Genomic DNA, 19596 nt, shown 5'->3' on the forward strand with positions numbered 1-19596 from the left:
GTCCGGGGCAAGAGTGCAAATATTTTCCTCACAGTTTCACAACTACATCTACAAAAAAGGCACGCATACATTTTAACGTGATTACCTCTATAGGAGATAATTTCATGCACTGCCCTATGCCAGATTCGTGAGGATTCGTGCAGAGGCTCATATAGCGCATTTAGTTCACCACTGGACTATCGCACTAGTTTTCACGAGTGCGAAACACAAATAGAAGTGCGCGATTGCATCCAATCAACTTGGTGTCTTCAGAGCACTTATTCAGCATACATCGAAGAAATGGTGCGCCAAAGACATCAATTTGATTTGATGCAATCGCGCAGTTTTATTTACGTTTTCGCACTTATGAAGACTCAGTGCGCAGTCCAGTTGTGAACTAAATGCGGTATAAAAGAAAATGTTTTTTGTGCGCAGATATTCTCAGCGATGCACAGTTTGGCCTTTCTGAAATGTTTCTCGAGATTATGAAAAATACTATAGGGCTCTGCATGAAATTGTCTCCTTCTCTTTCACTCTTACACAAACTTTGTAAACAGCAAGGCCAAGAAACGTCAAAATCCCGTACAAAATCAAAACAATGCAGTGCCCTATACGTATACTTTACCTGCTGTGAATTCAACCTACTTTGCTCCTTATCTTGAACACAAACAGCTGTCAGAGCGGTTGTCAAAATAAATCCGTCAAATCAAAATACATTAACAAAAGCAAAATGGCAGAACGCAGACGTTGATCGAACGCGTACCGTAAGAACAGTGAGAAAATAAAGTTTATTTTATTGTTAATCCGCGGTTTTTCGGTGTGAAATTATCGGAATTTTTCGGCTAAAGTGTGCGAAATGACGGTGAACCTGGTTTGTGGCCGAAAATGTGATTGCGTATGGTGATAAAGTTAACGCGAAAAAAGTGTCTACCCTCGGTGAAATCGATGCGAGCGGCTGGGCTTTTGTGTGCAAAGAAGGTGAAGAATGTGTAATTAAACTTAAGGTTATTCAATAACTCCTGGAAAACGCACCCGTGTTCGGAATGGGCAGCCAGTGAAGGGCGAAGGGTGCATCCACGGTAGCGGAAGAATCGACCGAGGAATGACAAAACTTTTCTCGGCAGCAGCAGCAGCAGTGCACCGGGCGAAAAAAGTGAGATTTGAAGGTAAGACTACATGCGATAAATCGATAAGCATAAGCGTAGACGTCATCTTGTGCGGAGTAACTTTCGTTCATATTTTTATTCGCAATTTACATGATGTGCTAAAATTCTATTACGGAAAATAACTCTATATACCTACCTACCTAGGTTCTGATTAAATTTTTGAATGTACGATGTTGTAAGTTAGCACTTTATAAGATGCTTTCTCTAAGGACGTAAATATTGCTCATAAATGGAAAATTACTCTGTGAAATTCCACTAGGTGTTATGAGAAAGAAGCTCAACAAAGTCGATATGTGTCCATCCTTTTATGCTGGACAATTCGATGAACTAAACGCAAAAATATGTCCAACGTTCAACGTTTCATGCTAAATCATTTGTAAATCACAGGAACGATTATGCTAGCGTAATAAGTTACATATTTACAAAAACGCTACAATTCTATAATGAAAACCCTGGAGTTATCTGAGAATTTCATTCAACCTGGAATTATCAGGGAATTCTAAGGCTAATCAGGGTATTTTTAGTGATAGGATACAAATTGTATGAAAATTGTAATAATTTTTTTGAGCCAATAGTGTCCCAAAGACATATCAATTTGGACTAGATCTTCTTTAAAAAACTGTGAAAAAAAAAGAAACCACATTTTTTTTTTTTGAGGATAACACATTTACAAAGTAAACATTGAGAAATGCTGCTGACCACTTTTAGAGTAAATTCTAACAAAGTTCCTTAAAAGCTTTTTATGAAAAATAAGCTGAATCTCTTCGACATTTTTTAATTACTGGTGCCTTGAGAAATTTCTGAAGGAATCTGGGAGCGTTTTTTAAAGAAATTTCTAGATTTCTATTATTATTATTAGCTTTATTAGGGAGATTTTCAGCCCGAGGCTGGTTCATCTCCATCTAGATTTCTAGGAATAAAATGTTATATTTTCTGAACATTTTGATACGGGAATCCTTCAGGAAATATCTGTGATAAAATTATATTTGACGACACTGATATTCCAATACTTTCGGTGGACGGATTAATTGAGAAGTTCTCCATTGTCCAAGAAGAATACTGCCGTGAATCGCAAGTCAGTCCCATCTGCATTTTGGGCAAAATTGAGTTAATATCCGTTTTCGACCTTTCTTCCGATGATCTTTCAGCTACGTAAATAAAAATATATACTTTGTTCAGTAAAATCGAAAAACAACACCAAGTCAGATTGTCCCATAATGAAAAGTAATCGCAAGTCAGTCCCATCACGAACTTTTGTACCTTCCAATACAAAATTGATCATTGTTTTAGTAACTTTTAAATTTTCTTTAGTTACTTCTTTATGTTTGAAACAATTTGTGAAAGTTTCACGATGATTGCAGAAGTTTACAAGTCACGGTAATTTTTGGAAGTTTTTCATATTAATCGAATTTGAAAACTTCAGGATCCATTTTCTCAATGCCTAGGGACTGACTTGCGATTCACGGCAGAATACTGACAGCATATTGGTGTAATTTTTGAAGTGTTTTCTTTAACTGTCAGTCGACACCAGTGTGTTTATTATAATAATGGCCTCATGTAAAGTAGCAACTAAAAGGTTATCATTTACAATAAACCAACAAATTACAATAAATAGGACCTTGTCTATTTCAACACTCAGCCTCAAATACAGTTTCTGTAGCTCACCAGAACTCAAGCCTAACTTTACCAAACACCGTATGTAACATATGTAAACAAAAAAGAGTTTTTCACATGATGCGCTGAATCTCGCCAAGGGCTACTTGTATCACTCATCTTTGGGGATGATTTGTGAAAAAATATTCGATTTTTCACGTTCCTAAAATGCTAAATGCAGGGTTGTTACAACAGCGCGGATTTCGCGATTTTCGCGGATTTGGCGCGGAATTGATTTTTGTAGTATGTATAGCGAAATAATTGATTGATTATCGGCACTTGATTATAAAATTATGAATTATATTCGTTTAAATTAAAAAAAAAATGACAGGTTTAGATGTTCAAACGCATTTGGTATCACTGGTACATGATAGAACTTGAAAATATGTTAAACTAGCTATCCCCGGATTTGTCATGCCTATTGCGTTGTTTAACGTTCCGAGTCCAAGTCATAAAGACGACTCGAATCGGACGTTTCGTTCACGAGTTATGCGTGATCCCACGTATGCCACTGCATTTTTATATAAGGTGACGAAGCGTATTATTGGCAGGTTCTCTTCGTCTTGGTTTTTTTGTGGACCAAATTGTCTGAAATTTGGACATATGGTTGGGAAAGATTTGAGACCAACTCTGAGTTCGACAGGTTTCAAAAAACCCTTAGGTTAAAACAGTTAGGTCGAACGAAAAAAAAAACGATAAAGCAAGCGAAACCTCGTGATTGGTTTCTGCTTTCTCGTTCTTCTTTGGACGGATTTTGGAGCGGATGAATGTGCTAGAGAAGGCGCTGTGTGTTAGTGAACAATTTGGAACAAGTTTTCGTTTTGGTTTACGACAATTTTCTACGATTTTCTTCCGTTCTTCAAAGTATTTCTCTGAAGAAGTTGTGCACAATTCCAAGATTTCCATTGCGGTTATGATGTGTATCTTTTTTCAACTTTCTAAGGATACAAGTTTCACTTAAAAAAAAACAAATTTGTTTCCAGGAATTTCATCCATCGGAAGCCGGAAGAGTAGTTCAGATAATTATTTGCCCGATTTACCGGTACAATTTTGAAAGTCATCTGCTTTTTAAGATAGATTTCTAGATAAATTCCAAGATTATTTCGAGAAAAATCTGTTATGCGGAATCCTGGAGGAAATTTTTGAAAAAGGCATATACATCATTGCAAAAAAATGTTAGTGAAAACTTAAAGAAAAAAAAAACTGGGTAATCTTTACAGGCGTTCCTGAATATATATTACTGCAGGAATTCTTGGAGAAACGCCTAAAAAATCCAGGAAACCTCTATAGGAATTTCAAAGAACTCCGGCAAGTAAATCTTGAAAAATTTCAACATTGTCCTTCCATGATTTTTCTAGCGATCACTCATTTTCAAAGAAGTTTTCTCAGGATCCTCCAGGTATTCTCCTTGGAAAATTCCTCACTGACGATTAATTCATGAACTACTAAGGCATTACTCATTTTTTTCGAAGAATTCTTCATGAGTATCCTTCTCAAATTCATGCTGGTTTTAAAAATTCTTAAAAAAAAATGTATCGGGTACTGTTTCTAAAAATATTCAGAAATATTTGAAGAAAGTCTCCCCGTTTCATTCTGTTTATTTCAAAGTTTTTTTTTCCAGAAATATGTATATTTAATGTTTTCCAGTCGCCTTTAAAATTTCTCCTTTTTTATTTTTTTCCCCCACGAATCTAGTACCTAGTTCTTGGCATGCTTCCCCTGCTTTTTTATCATAAAATCACCCAATGGATCTTTAAGGAATGTTTAAAAAAAATAACTAGAGTTTTGCCGAAACGTCTTTAAACTCACATGCAGAAAGCTCACAATAATCAAGATGAGTTGCGTTGATTTACGAATCAAAAGTTCATTCTTCATTCAGCACTCAACTAGTCCATTATAGTTTAATGGATTTAAAGGATTTCTTCAATAACGTAATTTAAGAAAAAAACACAAATTTACCTTCACACTCTCGCGGATTTGGCGCGAATTTATTTCTAGAATCACGCGGAATTGGCGCGGATTCAAGTTTGTTCGCGCGGATTTGGCGCGGATTTTTTTCCACTCTACTTGTAACAACCCTGTAAATGTATAAGTTGCTATGGCAACAGCAAACTTCCCCTCCGTTTTTCTCCGCTCGTGGATTTTGTTAGATACGGTGTTTGGTAAAGTTAGGGTTGAACTCATTTTTTTACATTTTATCTTAGCTCTTAAGGTTGAAGAAATTGTGAGTTGCGATGGGGATCTTGATCGGGTTATCAGGTATCAGGTATCAGAACGCCGGCTCCAGAGGCACGTTATCCTCCATTTGGGACATTTGTGCTATCGCTATACATATCAGCCTATTTCATCATTTACCTGAGGGAAAATGGGACAAGGGATGGGAATTAGGATAGGGAAAGGTGTAGATATAGGAAGGGGTACCCTAGAAGAAAGAATGAACGCATAAGCGCAACGAGAGCTCATAGCCCATATCACAACGGGTTTAATCAGTGCCCTGAAAAAGACACTGCAAAACGCATAAGCGTAAAGAGAGCCTATAGCTCATTGGAGGTAGCTTGTGACGTCATGCGTCTTTCAATATGATATTGAAAGGCACGTCATCGAAAGCATCCTCAATATTCAAGAAATCATACAAAGCAGAAACTACGTTTGAGCGAGTATTTTCTTGAAAACGTATACAACTTTATGTAAAAGAGTCACTGAGGAAATCCCCAATTGGGACGCATGTAACTTCACATGAATAGGCATGTTAGCCAGACAAACATCACAAATGTGATAATTGACAATGCGTTTCAAGTATTTCAGAAAGAACGAGGTAACCAGATAAATCTGGAACTCATTCCTTCTTTATACAACGCTCGCACCTTTTCGGGATAAAACTTTGGTGTAATTTCACGCCATGAAAATGCCCAATAAAAAACTACAAGAGTTCAATACATGTTTGAAATAATCAAATCCTTCTGGAGAAAAATAAGACAAAACCCCATTTGCTCCTGGAGATTTGAAGTAAGCAGAGCTTTTTAGGGCTCACTTAGTCGATTATATAGCAACAATTCTCGGGACGGAAGCTAGAGATTCGTATCTATACAAAATAATGGTTTATCCGGATATATTTCAGATCAGAGTTCCATTCAGAAACAGACCGCAGAGGACAAGCTTCTTTCAAAGCAATAGCTATGGTATACCACAATGGAGGGCATTGTAGGTACAAAACCACAGTGAGGCGTACCTTGGAGTAGCAATGGAAGCGAGTTATTCATAAAATGCGGCCGCAACCAATTGGGCCACTATGATTTTTTTTAAGATTTTTAGAACTTTATTTTGGTACCTAAAATCAATTTCAAAGAGATTTTTTGAAATCACCTTTTGACAGCTGGGTAACTGTTTGGCAGCTCCACCCAGTACAAAATGCGACGAGGGGTGATTCGACAAATCGCTCCCATACAAACTTCAAATTGGCTTCTTTAGTGGTGTTGAGATAATTCCATATTCACAATCTACATGCCAAACTGAGCCGAAATACAAATTTTCATGAACTTTGGTGCCCGGGAACCTATTTAAAAATCGATTTAAAGTTTGTATAGCAGCGATTTGTCGAATCACCCCTCGTCGCATTTCGTACTGGGCGGAGCTGTCAAGCAGTTGCCCAGCTGTCAAAAGGTGATTTCAAAAAATCTTTTTGTGATTGAATTTAGGTATCAAAATAAAGTTTAAAAAATCTGAAAAAAATCATACTGGCTTAAAAAAAGGTGCTCTTTCGAATAAAACCAAAAAATCAATATATTATTCTTAATTTAAAAACCCAATTGGCTTCTTTGGTGCCCGGGAACCTATTTTAAAATCAGTTTAAAGTTTGTATGATGGGAGCGATTTCATGAATAACCCCTCGTCGCATTTTGTACTGGGCGGAGCTGTCAAGCAGTTGCCGAGCTGTCAAAAGGTGATTTCAAAAATTCTCTTTGTAATTGATTTTAAGTATCAAAATAAAGTTCTAAAAATCTAAAAAAAATCATAGTGGCTCAGAAAAAGGTGCTCATTCGTATAAATTCAAAAACACAATAAATTATTATTAATTTAAAAACCCAATTGATTTTTAAATAGGTTCCCGGGCACCAAAATTCATGAAATTTGGATTTCGGCTCAGTTTTGCATGCAGATTCAGAAAATGGAATTATCTCAACCCCGTTAAAGAAGTCAATTAGTACAGGTTCCCTAGACACATTCCACGCACTTCTACGCCAAGGGTATGAAATTTCAAAGTGATTGTTTTGCCCCAAGCTTTCCAGTATATGAAAAAGGGTAGGTTCAATCTTAGGAAAATCATTTGTTTTACTTAAAATTTGACTGGTAACGTATTTACATAGCTAGGTGAAATAATAGCATTTTATGTAAGAAAAATTAAAATTTTCATTGATAATTTTCAAATATGGCTGCTTGCATGTTAAAGTTTGAAAACATTATACCTATTTTTTGTTAATGTAGTATAATAATGTATATTTTATACACCAAAAGATAACTTATCATACAAATGGGTTTTGACAAGTTTTAAGCACTTTTTGCAATAGCCGCAATTTAATGGTGTCCCGTTACGAAAATAGCACATTTGTTGTAATTACGAATTTATTACGAACTTTAGAAAAATAATTTTCTGGATTCTCTTAGTACTCGTGGATACCTTTCTTACAACATATGGGTTACCTTGAACGGCGCGTTATCTTAGGCGTTACAATGGGTACGTAGAGATGGTGTCCCGTTACGAAAACTTTAAAGACTTTTATAAGTGGATAAATAAGTTTCGTTTGATCAAATATTTAACCCAAAAAACGTAACCATGATGAAATGATATTATAGGGTGTATATATTTTCATTATCCTTCTTGATGTAACGCCCCTACTGGAACAAAGCCCATTTCTCAGCTCACGAAAACTACGTAAACAAATGGCAGGTATTTTGGTGGATCTGTATAACAAGTGATATTTTATGAAGTTTTGTGGTGACAACATACTCTTTAAATGCTATAACCTTTTTAACATGTGCCTTGAATTACTACTATGATGGTAAAAAGGCTTATAGAATCACACAACATTCAAAACTTGAAGATCCTGATGGTTGGCATTCCTTCTTTACCCCATTAATCACCGTATAACTCACTTATATGACGACAAACATATTTTGAAGCTTATGTTCTTATCGAAAAAAAAAGAAAAAGTAAAATGCATCACGAAAATGGCGTTGCATAACTTTTTGTGACAACAAAAATTAGTAACCATTGATTGAAAGTCTAGCGACCTCCCTCTTGTCATTTTGATTGCCAACCTTTTTTTCTTCTCGAAATCCTTTTATCGTTACTGGTTGTCGTTAGCTAAATATCAACGGAAAGCCCCCATAATCCCATCCCTTCTAAAAAAAAACATTGTTCTCTCTTACCTTGACCAAACGGCGAGTTTACCGGTTCCCCAAAACTAACATAGTATAAAGGAAAAACCCCCTAAAAATGTAAAATTCATTTCAAATGAAATTGGCTCCTCTATTCCCAAGGCACATGAGCCTTCAAATAAAGGTTTAAAGAAACATGCGACATATGCATGAAAAGACTGTTCTGAATGAATGTACTGTAGATATATATCATTGAATCTTCTTCGGATCATTATAATGTAGAATGTGGAAAAATCGCGAAGATAGATACTCCGCACAACCATAGTTTTGAAGATACAATTAACCTTCACGTACCCGACCCCCGATAACTCATTTTCAAAATGCTGGCATTTCGTGAATTTTCCTCCGATTTTTTTAAGTCTCCCTTGATCGATCATAAATTGGTGCTTATTTATTACACTCAAGTGGTCATGTAGTATCCGGAACAATTCCGGATTGTACTGGGGTCAGGGGGTGGGGAAGGGGTCTGTTTTGCCAAATGACTAAAAGTGATTATTTCGTATGTGTTATTGTGTTTTAGAGGCCCCAGCAGAACCTGCTTCAGGTGTTACGGAGCGGCCATATCAGTTGATACATACTTGAGTCATTTTGTTCTATCCCATTCTTTCGAAATCATGAAGATTGATACGTCGCTCCGCATGTTTTGGTTGGAAACCAGAATGTCCCCGATGACACCCACGTGGAACCTGTGCTATATGTTCCGGGGTGGCCATATTAGTTGATACATAGGGGAAATTTCTATTCTCGGCCGTTTTGTTCTCTTCGTCTTGGGGGGGTTTTTTGAAACCTACTGAACTCAAAGTTGGCCTCAAATCCTTCCCAACCAAGCTGAATTATATGGCCAAGTTTCGGGCAATTTAGCTGACAAAAACCCCCCATGACGAAGAGAACAAACCTGCCGACAATACCCATTGTCACCCTACTTCAGTCTATCGTTTCTGACTCAGTCATTCGAAATCATGAAGATTGATATGTCGCACGGCATGCTTAGGTTGAAAATCAGAAGTGTCCCCAATGAGGCCCCGCGGAACTTGTCACAGGGATCCGGATGAGCCAACTTATTGAAATCTGGTTATAGCAGTTGTGTTTCACTGTTTGACTGAAAATCGATGGTTCAAACACAACAACACACAAAATAATCACTTTCAGCCATTTTGACAACCCCCTGACCCCAGCACAACCCGGAATATCGCCGGAATGGTTCCGGATATTGCATGGCCACTTGAGTATAATAAACTAGCAATTTATGATCAATTGAAGGCGATTTCAAAAAAATCGGATAAAAATTGACGAAATGCCAGCATTTTGAAAATAAGTTGTCGGTACCGGGTACGTATAGGTTAAATACACCTCGAAACAGGTTCCCCAGGGCCCATTCCGATGGCCACCATAGGGTCAGAGCGGGTTTGAAGGCCTATTTGTGTCCTACTGGACAGCTACCATCTGTCTGAAAAACATTGCCGAAGACACCAACATTCTATTTAGCAAAACATTTGATCTACAACTAGATGTCTCTAGCCGTAACGGGACACCATTTGCAAAACACTGTTTTCACGCGAGCGTAACGCTGCGCTCCCAAAACTAAATCAAGAATATTTCCAAAACTATACATTTCTCAGTAAAACTCACTTCGGCAATCTTGTTCACATCAATCCGAAGAAGAAATGTCCAGAAGACTTTATTATTCAAAACTTCATAACAGAGCTAATATACGCATTTCAGTTTGAAAATTTTAAAAACAAGATTTCTGCGATGGTGTCCCGTTACGAAATGTAACATGTTATATCATGTAAATTGGAACCAAAACCCCATAAAACAAGTATTGCACCAGAAAGTACATCTAATAGGCTAATTATAAAACCTGTTAAACCATATGGTCATGAACATTATATTCGATTGCAGACGTCATTTGTTCACGAAAGTTAGTTCCTCGCGGTGTCCCGTTACGCTGGAATGTGTCCTAGTTTGTTGAGCAGGGACGCCTGAATGCGCAAACTTTGCGAAGGAACACTCAAAAGTGCAAAGAAAGTCAAATGGAGACTACTCATCTGGCACATGCCAATCAGTCAACTCATGACAAATTCTGCTCATGCAGAGATTGGTTAGGTGCAATTCTATGTTAAGTTATCCATGAATTGTACTACCTAAGTATTCCATCAAACTGAAGCATCTCAAATTAATGAGCTACTTCAAATGATGTAACCATCATAGCAGTACTGCCAAATATCAGTGAAAAGATGCTGAATACAAGAGCTTGCTTGAAGGCTTCCATAAGGAAAGGTTGAAACATACAGTTACCGTTATTCTAAGATATAGCATGCCGTAGCCACTACCCAAACTAGACAGGATTACACTCTTCACAATCACTGCACATAAAGGAAACATCAACGACAAACCAAATCGGTGTCAATTGAGAAACACCAATGGCGAAACCATATAGGTAGTAATGTAAGCTTAACAAAATTTTAATTATCCCGCCCTTATTTAGCCTCAACTAAACTTAAGAAGGGCAACTGATTATCTCGGAGAAACACAAGGTCCACTGCACTATTGCTCCGGTTAGCGCAGTAAGGGCGTAATACTAAGGAGGACGCCCTAGTTCTCCCTCCACAGGCTCCGTTTGTGATTAGGTTTTTATTAGACCCCCCTAACCATTCATTCCTTGGCAAGGTAATCATAAAGACGCATAACACCATGAATCAGGGGTCACCTGTTTAGTGGACTCTTATACCACTGGATCAGGCGGTCCGTAGTGTTATTCTTAGCCAATTGAGACAACCGCTACCGACACTACACAGCTATCTAGGCTGATCGGGAAAAGAAGTTAACATTGATGGTTAACTTTCAAACGAGTCCGAACAGCCCCCAAAAGGAATCTCGGAGCGATATTTAAAGAAATGTCTAGATTTCTAAGAACATTTTGATAGGGAATCCTCCAGCAGGGTATATTTGTATTAAAATTATATTATATTTGACGACACTGATAGACAATAATTCAGTGGATGGATTAATGCAGTTCTCCATTATCCTGGAAGAATACTGATAGTATATTGGTGTAATTCTTGAAGTGGTTTCTTTAACTGTCAGTCGACACCAGTGGATAATGGCCTGATGTAAAGTAGCAACTAAAAGGTTATCGTTTACAATAAACCAACAAATTACAATAAATGGAACCTTGTCTATTTCAACACTCAACATCAAATACAGTTTCTGCAGCTCACCAGATTTCATCTGTTTTTTCTACATTTTATCTTAGCTCTTAAAGTTGAAGAAGTTGTGAGTTGTGATGGGGATCTTGATCGGGTTGCATTGTTCGGAGGAAAAAAACGAAAAGTGACGCGTGTTTGGGGCAGGTGCACGGTGCGAAGTGATGAAAATGGATGCACACTTGATAGCCAACGGTATTGCCGAAAATTGAAGGAGTCTAGGAGTGGTTGCGGTCACTCAACGACATGGAACTGGGTGAGATCATTCCGATTTTTTCTTTACATCCTAGAAGGAGTTGGAGTAATTTTGCCAATGCGTTTTCATGCGGACTCCTGGAGTCTGGTAATTTCTGCAAATTAATCTTGTAGCTCTGATATTGACCTAATATTGAAACGATAAAAATGTAAGAAGAAAGTAATTGTAGCTCACAATAATCAATGAGAAAATTAAAAGTGATTGGCTAAATTATCTTAACGGCCGTCGATTACAGGTTACACATGGAAATATTAGTAGAATACATAATTCGTAAATATCTATCTAAGTTTGATAGTTTATTCTCCGTATAGGATCATTTGGGCGAGGGACCTGTTTTGGCGCTTTCTGCTGTAGCTCGGTCGGTTTTTAGCCGATTGACTCGATTTGAGAGACACGGCGAGATACATACAGTATCTAGCCATATACAGAAATTGTAGTTCCTGGGCTTGGATTATATCAAGCCTGCCCAACCTTTAACCACACGCGAAAAATCCGTTCTGATATCTGTGAACAAAAAATCACGTAGGCTTGAACTTAACATTCATTCGAAATTGGGATTAAGTTCCCGTTTGCGTGATTCAATGTTTACAGTTTCCATACAAATGATCCCAAATACAGGAACCTGATTCATGCTGAACTGTTTATATAGTAACGCTCACAAAAGCAAGGAATGAAATCACGATATCAAGAACTCCAAGAATCATATTCCGGATTTTGTTCTTGCTTTCGTGAACACATATCATGCGCGCTGTCATTATTAGTAACGTGTGGAAAAAAAACAACAAAAGAGCCAGCAGTAAAGTGAAAATTGTGTGAAGTTTTAGTTTATTTTGTGGTTTGTATAAAATTGATTATTTTGTGGGGTTTTTGTGCTGCATTTTCAACAAACAGAAGTGAGGTTTGTGATCTGTATACCGCCTACGAACTACGAAAAGAAGCTTTCCGGTAAAGACGACTGGCTACCGCTGCTGCTGAGAGAAAAATGCATTTGTCAACTGATTATGTGAAGGTGTGGAATATGAACTACCAACAATGGATACAATATCATCGCGATTCAAGTGCTTTATGTTACATTACAAAATTTATGGAAATATTTATATAATGAATGTTTCATCGAATATATGTACCCTTCCAATAAGTATACTGAGTGAAATTGAACAGTTTGCGGCCAACAAAAGGCAACCATGCAGCTCTGTAAAAGGAAAGTACTCCCATTGTGGTATATTGAGTGATTTTATGTGAAGAAATAATCAAACACAAAAAATAATGTCTAAATAGTTCAAGATATCTGACTTTTCCCTAATTTCAATTTATGAAATTAAATACCATAATCCGAGCTCCCAGTCCCGTGACCACTAGTAACCAAGCAAGAACAGCGATTTTGCTTCCGTGAACAGAAATCATGGTACCTGGAACTCAATAGCAGACCATGAACTACGTTCTCATTCCTGTGATTTTTGATCCTGTTCCCATGAACTGAAATCCTTTTGCCGTGAACCTAGTTCTCGTCTTCTTGATTAGAATTATTGTTATCGGAACACAGTTCACATATCTGTGATCTTTGTTCTTTATGGGCTCCGTTATCCAGGCGTTACGTACGTATTGCGGAACATAGTTCACGACTATGTGACATTTGTTCATGGTGTATATTTGTAAGAGGAAATTTTGACTGTTCCAGAGTACGTGACTGGATGTTGACGTTATCAGGAACGGATTTTGATGCGTGTACAGACAAACAGACGTAACACCTTGAACGATTTTCATCCAATCCATCACCCAATTCACACTACCATCACCTGGTAGAAAACGAATCACTGTGTTGTGCAATATCGTCAACAGAAGGCGCTAGTGTAAAACGTCAAACGCATAGAAACACGATGCGTGCACCTCTGGTTGTAAAAGCCACAACTATGAAAATTGGTCGATGGAAATTTCGCAAGTGTTACGTCTGTTCTTTAACGGCCGCGGGCCACAGGTGACACTCCAACCAGTCGACGGGCCAGAAATTGAAATACGACGATAACACGTTGTTTTCAAAAAGTTTTCTGGGTCAGCAATGCCAAGATAATGGCTTAAAACTTTAGAATTTTAAAGATGAAAATAAAACTTTTGTTTAAGCACTTCTACTGCCGTTCTACGCATAGTTGTCCCATGTTGAAAAGCTTGAAACTGAGAAAATTGCGATTAAAGTTTCAAACAGGTTTTTCTTGTTTTTTGGCCAAATAGTGCAACAAATTGGATTTAAGTTTTCATAGTATCGTTAAAAATCGCCTATATTTTCAAGCCTGAAGCATTTCCAATCAAGTATTTAAAAAAAATATAGTGTTTTTAACAAAAAAATGATTAGTGGGACTGTTATGCCTAGAAATGTGGTCCTGTTGGCGGAATTTCGACGCATATCAGTCCCACGAGAATTAGTCTTCTCTTTTCACGCTCGATGTGGTCTGTTCTGTACGTTTTGGTTATATTTTTAAATAACATACCATGTTAGCTTCTCTTATAACATTATAAGACTCTCATGCATAAGGCTCAAATGTATTGAGGCAAAACGGAGCCGAAAGACAACATAAGAGTGGCTTCACATTTTAGCACTTTCTTAATAATCGGGAAAGTAGGAACTAGGTGAGTGAGTTGCTGAATAAGAAGATGGTTAGTAAATTGGTGAGAGGGTGAATGTGAGGTGCTCCAAGATTAAGTGAGTTGGATAGTGAGTCAGTAACGAATTAGGAAAGTTATAGCTTACAGGGAGTTGCCCCGTGAGTTTTTAAAAAGACACAGACACGTTTAATGCTTCCAGTGAGCTATTTGCTCTTTGAAGGAAGCACGACATTAAACAACGGACTAGCATGCAACTCCCAGTGGCACAGCCGAAAACTTTTCCTGACAGCTCCGGCGGGAATCGAACCCGCGCTCCTTAGCACGATGCGACTAAAGGCTTGGTGACCTTAGCCGCACGACCACGAAGCCACAATGTGTTGGTAAGAGAATTTTTAAAATTTGTGAGTGTGTGTGGGATAGTAAGTAAATGAGTTAGTGAGTCAGTGAGTGACATAGTGAGTAAGAGAGTTTGTTGGTTTATGAGAATGTGAGAATGTGAAGTACTAGATTTGTAGTAATGAGCTGAATTTTAGTATGGTGAGAAGGTCAATTCTCCGTTTCTGCAATAAAATGGTGCAAAAAGCGTGGGTATTATGATTCCTTGCCTAATTTGATGCTGTTTGAGCAAAACTTTGGATAACTATGTTGTTTATGTTGCAAGAAATGGAGAAAACAACAACACTGTTGTCCAAAGTTTTGCTCAAACAGCATCAAATTAGGCAAGGAATCATAATACCCACGCTTTTTGCACCATTTCATTGCAGAAACGGAGAATTAACACCGCTAGCCATCATGGTTTCCCATAGCGGAAATCATCATGGTTACAGGTCGCAAGCCCTGGTAAAGTGTGGAACGTTTTGATGGCTGTGATCCCTGACCATCATGTAATCAAAATCCCAGGGATACTCAAGTGACCATACTGTTGGGTTGTGGGGGTTGCGTGTGTGGGGTGCATATATTGACAAGCATTGCTATGGATCGTTAGGGCTGAGTAGGAGCGGGGAATGGATCTACGATTGCTTAATTGCGATTATACCTGGTATAGTCGTGGTTCAACAGTGGTGGCGCCGCTTTTCGCTTGTGTTTGGCCTAGGTGGTTTGTTTAGGCGGTGCAGGTAGGTCTGTATGTACTTCGTACGTGCAGTGCGTACGGCTTCAGCATTGTGGTTACTTGGGTAGTGTAGGATAATTGGGTTTGGGACTGAGGGGGTCGTCATTGATTCTGCCGACACCATTGAGTGCTCATTGTTGGCGGTTGTGTTGGTGGCGATTTCTTCAGCTTTATAATCTCATTTATACCACGCACAAACTTTGGGAAGAGGGACTGCTTTGTAATGCAAGAGATGGATTTAAACTCTGCGTTACGGGTTGGGGGAGGTCATGCAGATAGAAGCAACCCAGGTGACCGTGCGGCTCGGGTCGTAATGGATGCATGAGTGCAGTGTGTGTGGGGTGCACTACCCTGTGGGTGCAGTTGAGTCCGGGTTGGAGTGGAAAGAGACCCTTCTCTACCCTAGATCGGTTTCGATTGTACGGGCGGGGTAGTGTTTGTCTTATTTGTGACGTGGTGTGCGTGATTTGCGACCCGAGTTGCGTGGTTACTTGGGAAGTATTGTGCTCTGCAATCTACATTTTGGTTTTAAGGTGAAGCTATGGCTGGGCTGTGCCTCGAATTTGTTGGGCGCAGGTCGGGAGAGCTGGTGGTGGTTTGTGCTGGAGGGTTTGCTCGATTGGTTATTCACTGGTGGTGGCTAGTCGATCGACTGTTCGCGCAGCCTGTCATTTGGTTCTTGGGGTTTGTGCTCTCGAGGTTCGGGGCATTGCTTCATTGTATCTTCGCTTTAATACTAATATTCCTTGTTTGATTAACTGACTGTTATGTACAGGCGCTTAACTCATTCTATTTCATAGATTGCCAGATTTAAGGGTAGTGGTTCAAATGGGTGTTAGCAATCAGAGTGGATTAGAACGAGTTGGCGCCTACAATACACTAACACTAACACACATACACCAATACTTACACGCACACATGCACCTACAACTAGCTGTAAAAGACCAGTGGGCGGGACAATGGTGCCTACCCAACAGTTGTAGGTGGGGTGTTTGGCTTAGCTACATGACTTGGTCCGGCAAGCCCATAAACATCAATTGGTAGACGTATTGCCTAGTGAAAAGACAACGCAGATGGGCGAAAGCCAGGGGATGCGTTGATAATAGCAGAATAGCAGAATAGCAGAATTTCATTGCAGAAACGGAGAATTGACCTTCTCACCATACTAAAATTTAGCTCATTACTACAAATCTAGTACTACACCGAACGTGCCCCATTGGAAAACCCCAAAGGCGTGGATACACTATGTATACATGTATACATTGCATATTTCGAAACCAAATAGGTAGGTAATTGGATATTCAATGATTCATAATCCCGTCCTTAATCAGCCTCAAGTTTGAGACTAAAGAAGGGCAGCTGATTGTCTCACAAGCTGAAACACAAGGTTCACTGCGCTATTGCTCCGGTTAGCACAGTAAGGGCAAAATACTGTGGAGGGTGCCCTGGTGCTTCACAGGCTTCGTTTGCGGTTAGGTTTTCAACGAAGTGACCTGCATAATTCAAATATTTGAAAATTTTGTATCCATTTATACAGAATGTTTGTTCAAGCACGATTATTTGGTTAAGCTTGTTTTATCAAATTTATTCTTAGTTGCAAATGACTGCTTTCACCCCGTTTGGGTCTGCTGAACTAAAAATTATTATGTTTTATTGATTCCTTTCAGGCCCGTTATTAAACTAACATAAGAAAGATGATTCGACCGCATTTCGATCCACCGTTGGACTACCAACAACAGCAACAGCTGCAACAACAACAACAAGCGGCTCAGCAGCAGCAAATATCAAAAATCGTCAGTAGTCCACCACCAACAATTGTCGGTACGCCGAACGGAACGACCATGTGCGTAGCAAAACTACTTGTCGGATTGGACCACGCTCCCATGGCATTCAACGTGCGACATCGGATTATCGGAGATGGTGGAACCAACTTGAACTACATTCGCCAGGAAACCGGTGCAAATGTTTCCCTCCGTGGCAGAGGTTCACTCGCTATTGAACCGCAAACAGGACACGAAGCTCCCGAGCCGTTACAATTGTGCATTGAGCATCCTACGTAAGCTATTGATTTGAACTTTCAATTAAAAGTATTTCAAAATGACGTAAATGCTTTGTTTTTTTTTTCAGGTTGGATGGATTGCAAAGTGCAAAACAGTTAGCCAAAAATCTCATCGAGACTCTTCAAGAGGAGCTAAATCTCTTCCAAGAAAACATTGTCCCGAAACAAAATTTTCAAATAATCCAACAACCAACGCTAGTCCAAACTACTCAGGTGCCCCAAATGCCCCCGATGATCCGTGCTCAGCATGTGGCGCAACCGAATGGGATAATCCATCAGCCACCGCCGCCTGTGTTACCGCCTCAAGGATTTGTACAGCATCCCCAGAGTCAGCCTCCTCCTCCGCAAATTATTCAGCAGCCTCCTACAATCATTCAGTCCCACGTTCCCATGCAGATCCACTCGCAGCCAAGCAATGTGGTAATCTCTCAAATCCAAACTGCGCCGCAAATGACCAACGTCAGTAATCCTCCCCCGGGGACACAGATCAGGCCCTCAATGATACAACTGAAAAACGCTGCTCCACCACATCTTTCCCAGCCTCCCCCAAATATTCAACTGGCTCAACCGTCCGAGGCTCCACAGCAAATATTGGTCAACCAAGCACCGCCCTATCAAGTACAATACATTCAGCAAAACCCTGCAATCCAAACGAGTAGTGGCCCTCACCAACCTGGCCAGGTGACAATCCAGCACGTCATACAACCACAACCCCAGCCGATACAAGGCATAGTCCAAACAACGATACCTCCTCCACAGTTTGACCAATATCAAAGGCCACCTCAAGGCCAGCAGATTATTGCCGTGCAAGGGAGTACGGCCTTTATGGTTCCGCCACCAAACATAATCCATCAGACAGTGGCTCCACCACAACCACAGAACCAGATCATTGTTCAGTCCCAACCCATCATTACGCATCCCCCACCAAACTCAATTCCACAAGAACTTGTACAAACAACGACTATGCAGCCTACAATTGCACAATCGGCCACGCTCGGACCGCCTCCGATGGCCCAAGTTCCGATGATAGTCAATACCGCTGAGGACAAAAAACCCGGTGAACTTCAACTCAAGCAAGACCTTGTAAAACTCGAGGAAGCACCGCCTCCTGGGACCATCATCCAACAAATAACCAAACCAACTGTGATCCCTGTGTCATCTATGCCAGGTATTCCGCTTACTCAACCTCCGCCGCCAATCATGTCGGTGCCACCGCCAACCGTGCAGCACATCGTTGGGAATACGATTATTACCTCCCAAGCGAATCCTCCCATAAGTCACGCTATACCGCAGCAAATCTACAGTCAAATACCGGTGTCGATACAATCGTTCCAACCCGCACCGCAGCAAATACACATGAACGGGAGCACACATTTTGTCGTCAACGCTCCACATCCTTGGCCCCCGAGTGGGCCAACCAATCCACCCCCGCAACAAATCCAACAAGTTCCAGTCAGCTCCGTACAGAACATCCACTTCACGGCACAACCGATGCGCAATCCAAACGAGTTTCAAATCATCAGTCAACCGACGATCATCAGTGCAGCAGAGTACCGGCCTCCGCCACAGCACATTATAACAACGAGTTCATTCAACCCGCAGTTGCAGCCCCCTCCAGGTAATCCACCATCTTGATAAATTCATATACTGTTTGGACATACCAACAACCCCTATTTCCTTCACAGGAGTGCAAGTGTTCCATACTGTCCCGCCACCAACGCAGCAGATTATTACCAGCATACCCAATCCGCAACCTCAACCGCAAATAATAGAGGCTCCCCATCCGGTTCCACCGCCACACCCGGCAGCAACGCATCAGATTATAACGGCACCGGTGCCTCCGGCACCACCGCCATTCACCACCACGGTGCAGTACACCGCTGCGCCCCATGAGCCAAAGGTAAGTGGTTCCACAATTATTAAAACACTTTGGATACGATTTACAATTTATGGATTACATACAGGGGATGCTCAAAATAACTGGGACAGGTAAAATTTTCACTTTTTAAAAAATGTTCAACTCGCTGTAACTTTTCGAAAAGGGCATCAAATATTCTCAAATTTTTACTGTAAGTTCATCAACTAGTTGTGTATGTGTGGTTCAAATTTGGAAAAGATCGGGCTATTTTACA

The 19596-nt window shown here is 39.8% G+C and overlaps 1 protein-coding gene across 2 annotated transcripts in view; it reads left to right on the top strand.

The window, feature by feature from the left end:
* The first annotated feature begins 684 nt into the window (after positions 1 to 684).
* The window catches only part of LOC115257775 (uncharacterized), a 41855-nt gene continuing 22943 nt past the window's right edge, over positions 685 to 19596 (top strand). For both annotated transcript variants that reach the window (XM_062860747.1, XM_062860748.1), the window contains exons 1-4: positions 685 to 1145; positions 17073 to 17461; positions 17533 to 19082; positions 19150 to 19364. In XM_062860747.1, the coding sequence (XP_062716731.1) occupies positions 17100 to 17461; positions 17533 to 19082; positions 19150 to 19364 (2127 nt within the window). In that variant the 5' untranslated portion in view covers positions 685 to 1145; positions 17073 to 17099. The remainder of the gene's footprint in view (positions 1146 to 17072; positions 17462 to 17532; positions 19083 to 19149; positions 19365 to 19596) is intronic.

Source organism: Aedes albopictus, chromosome 3 (genome assembly GCF_035046485.1).
Source record: "Aedes albopictus strain Foshan chromosome 3, AalbF5, whole genome shotgun sequence".
In the NCBI taxonomy this organism is placed as follows: Eukaryota; Metazoa; Arthropoda; class Insecta; order Diptera; family Culicidae; genus Aedes; species Aedes albopictus.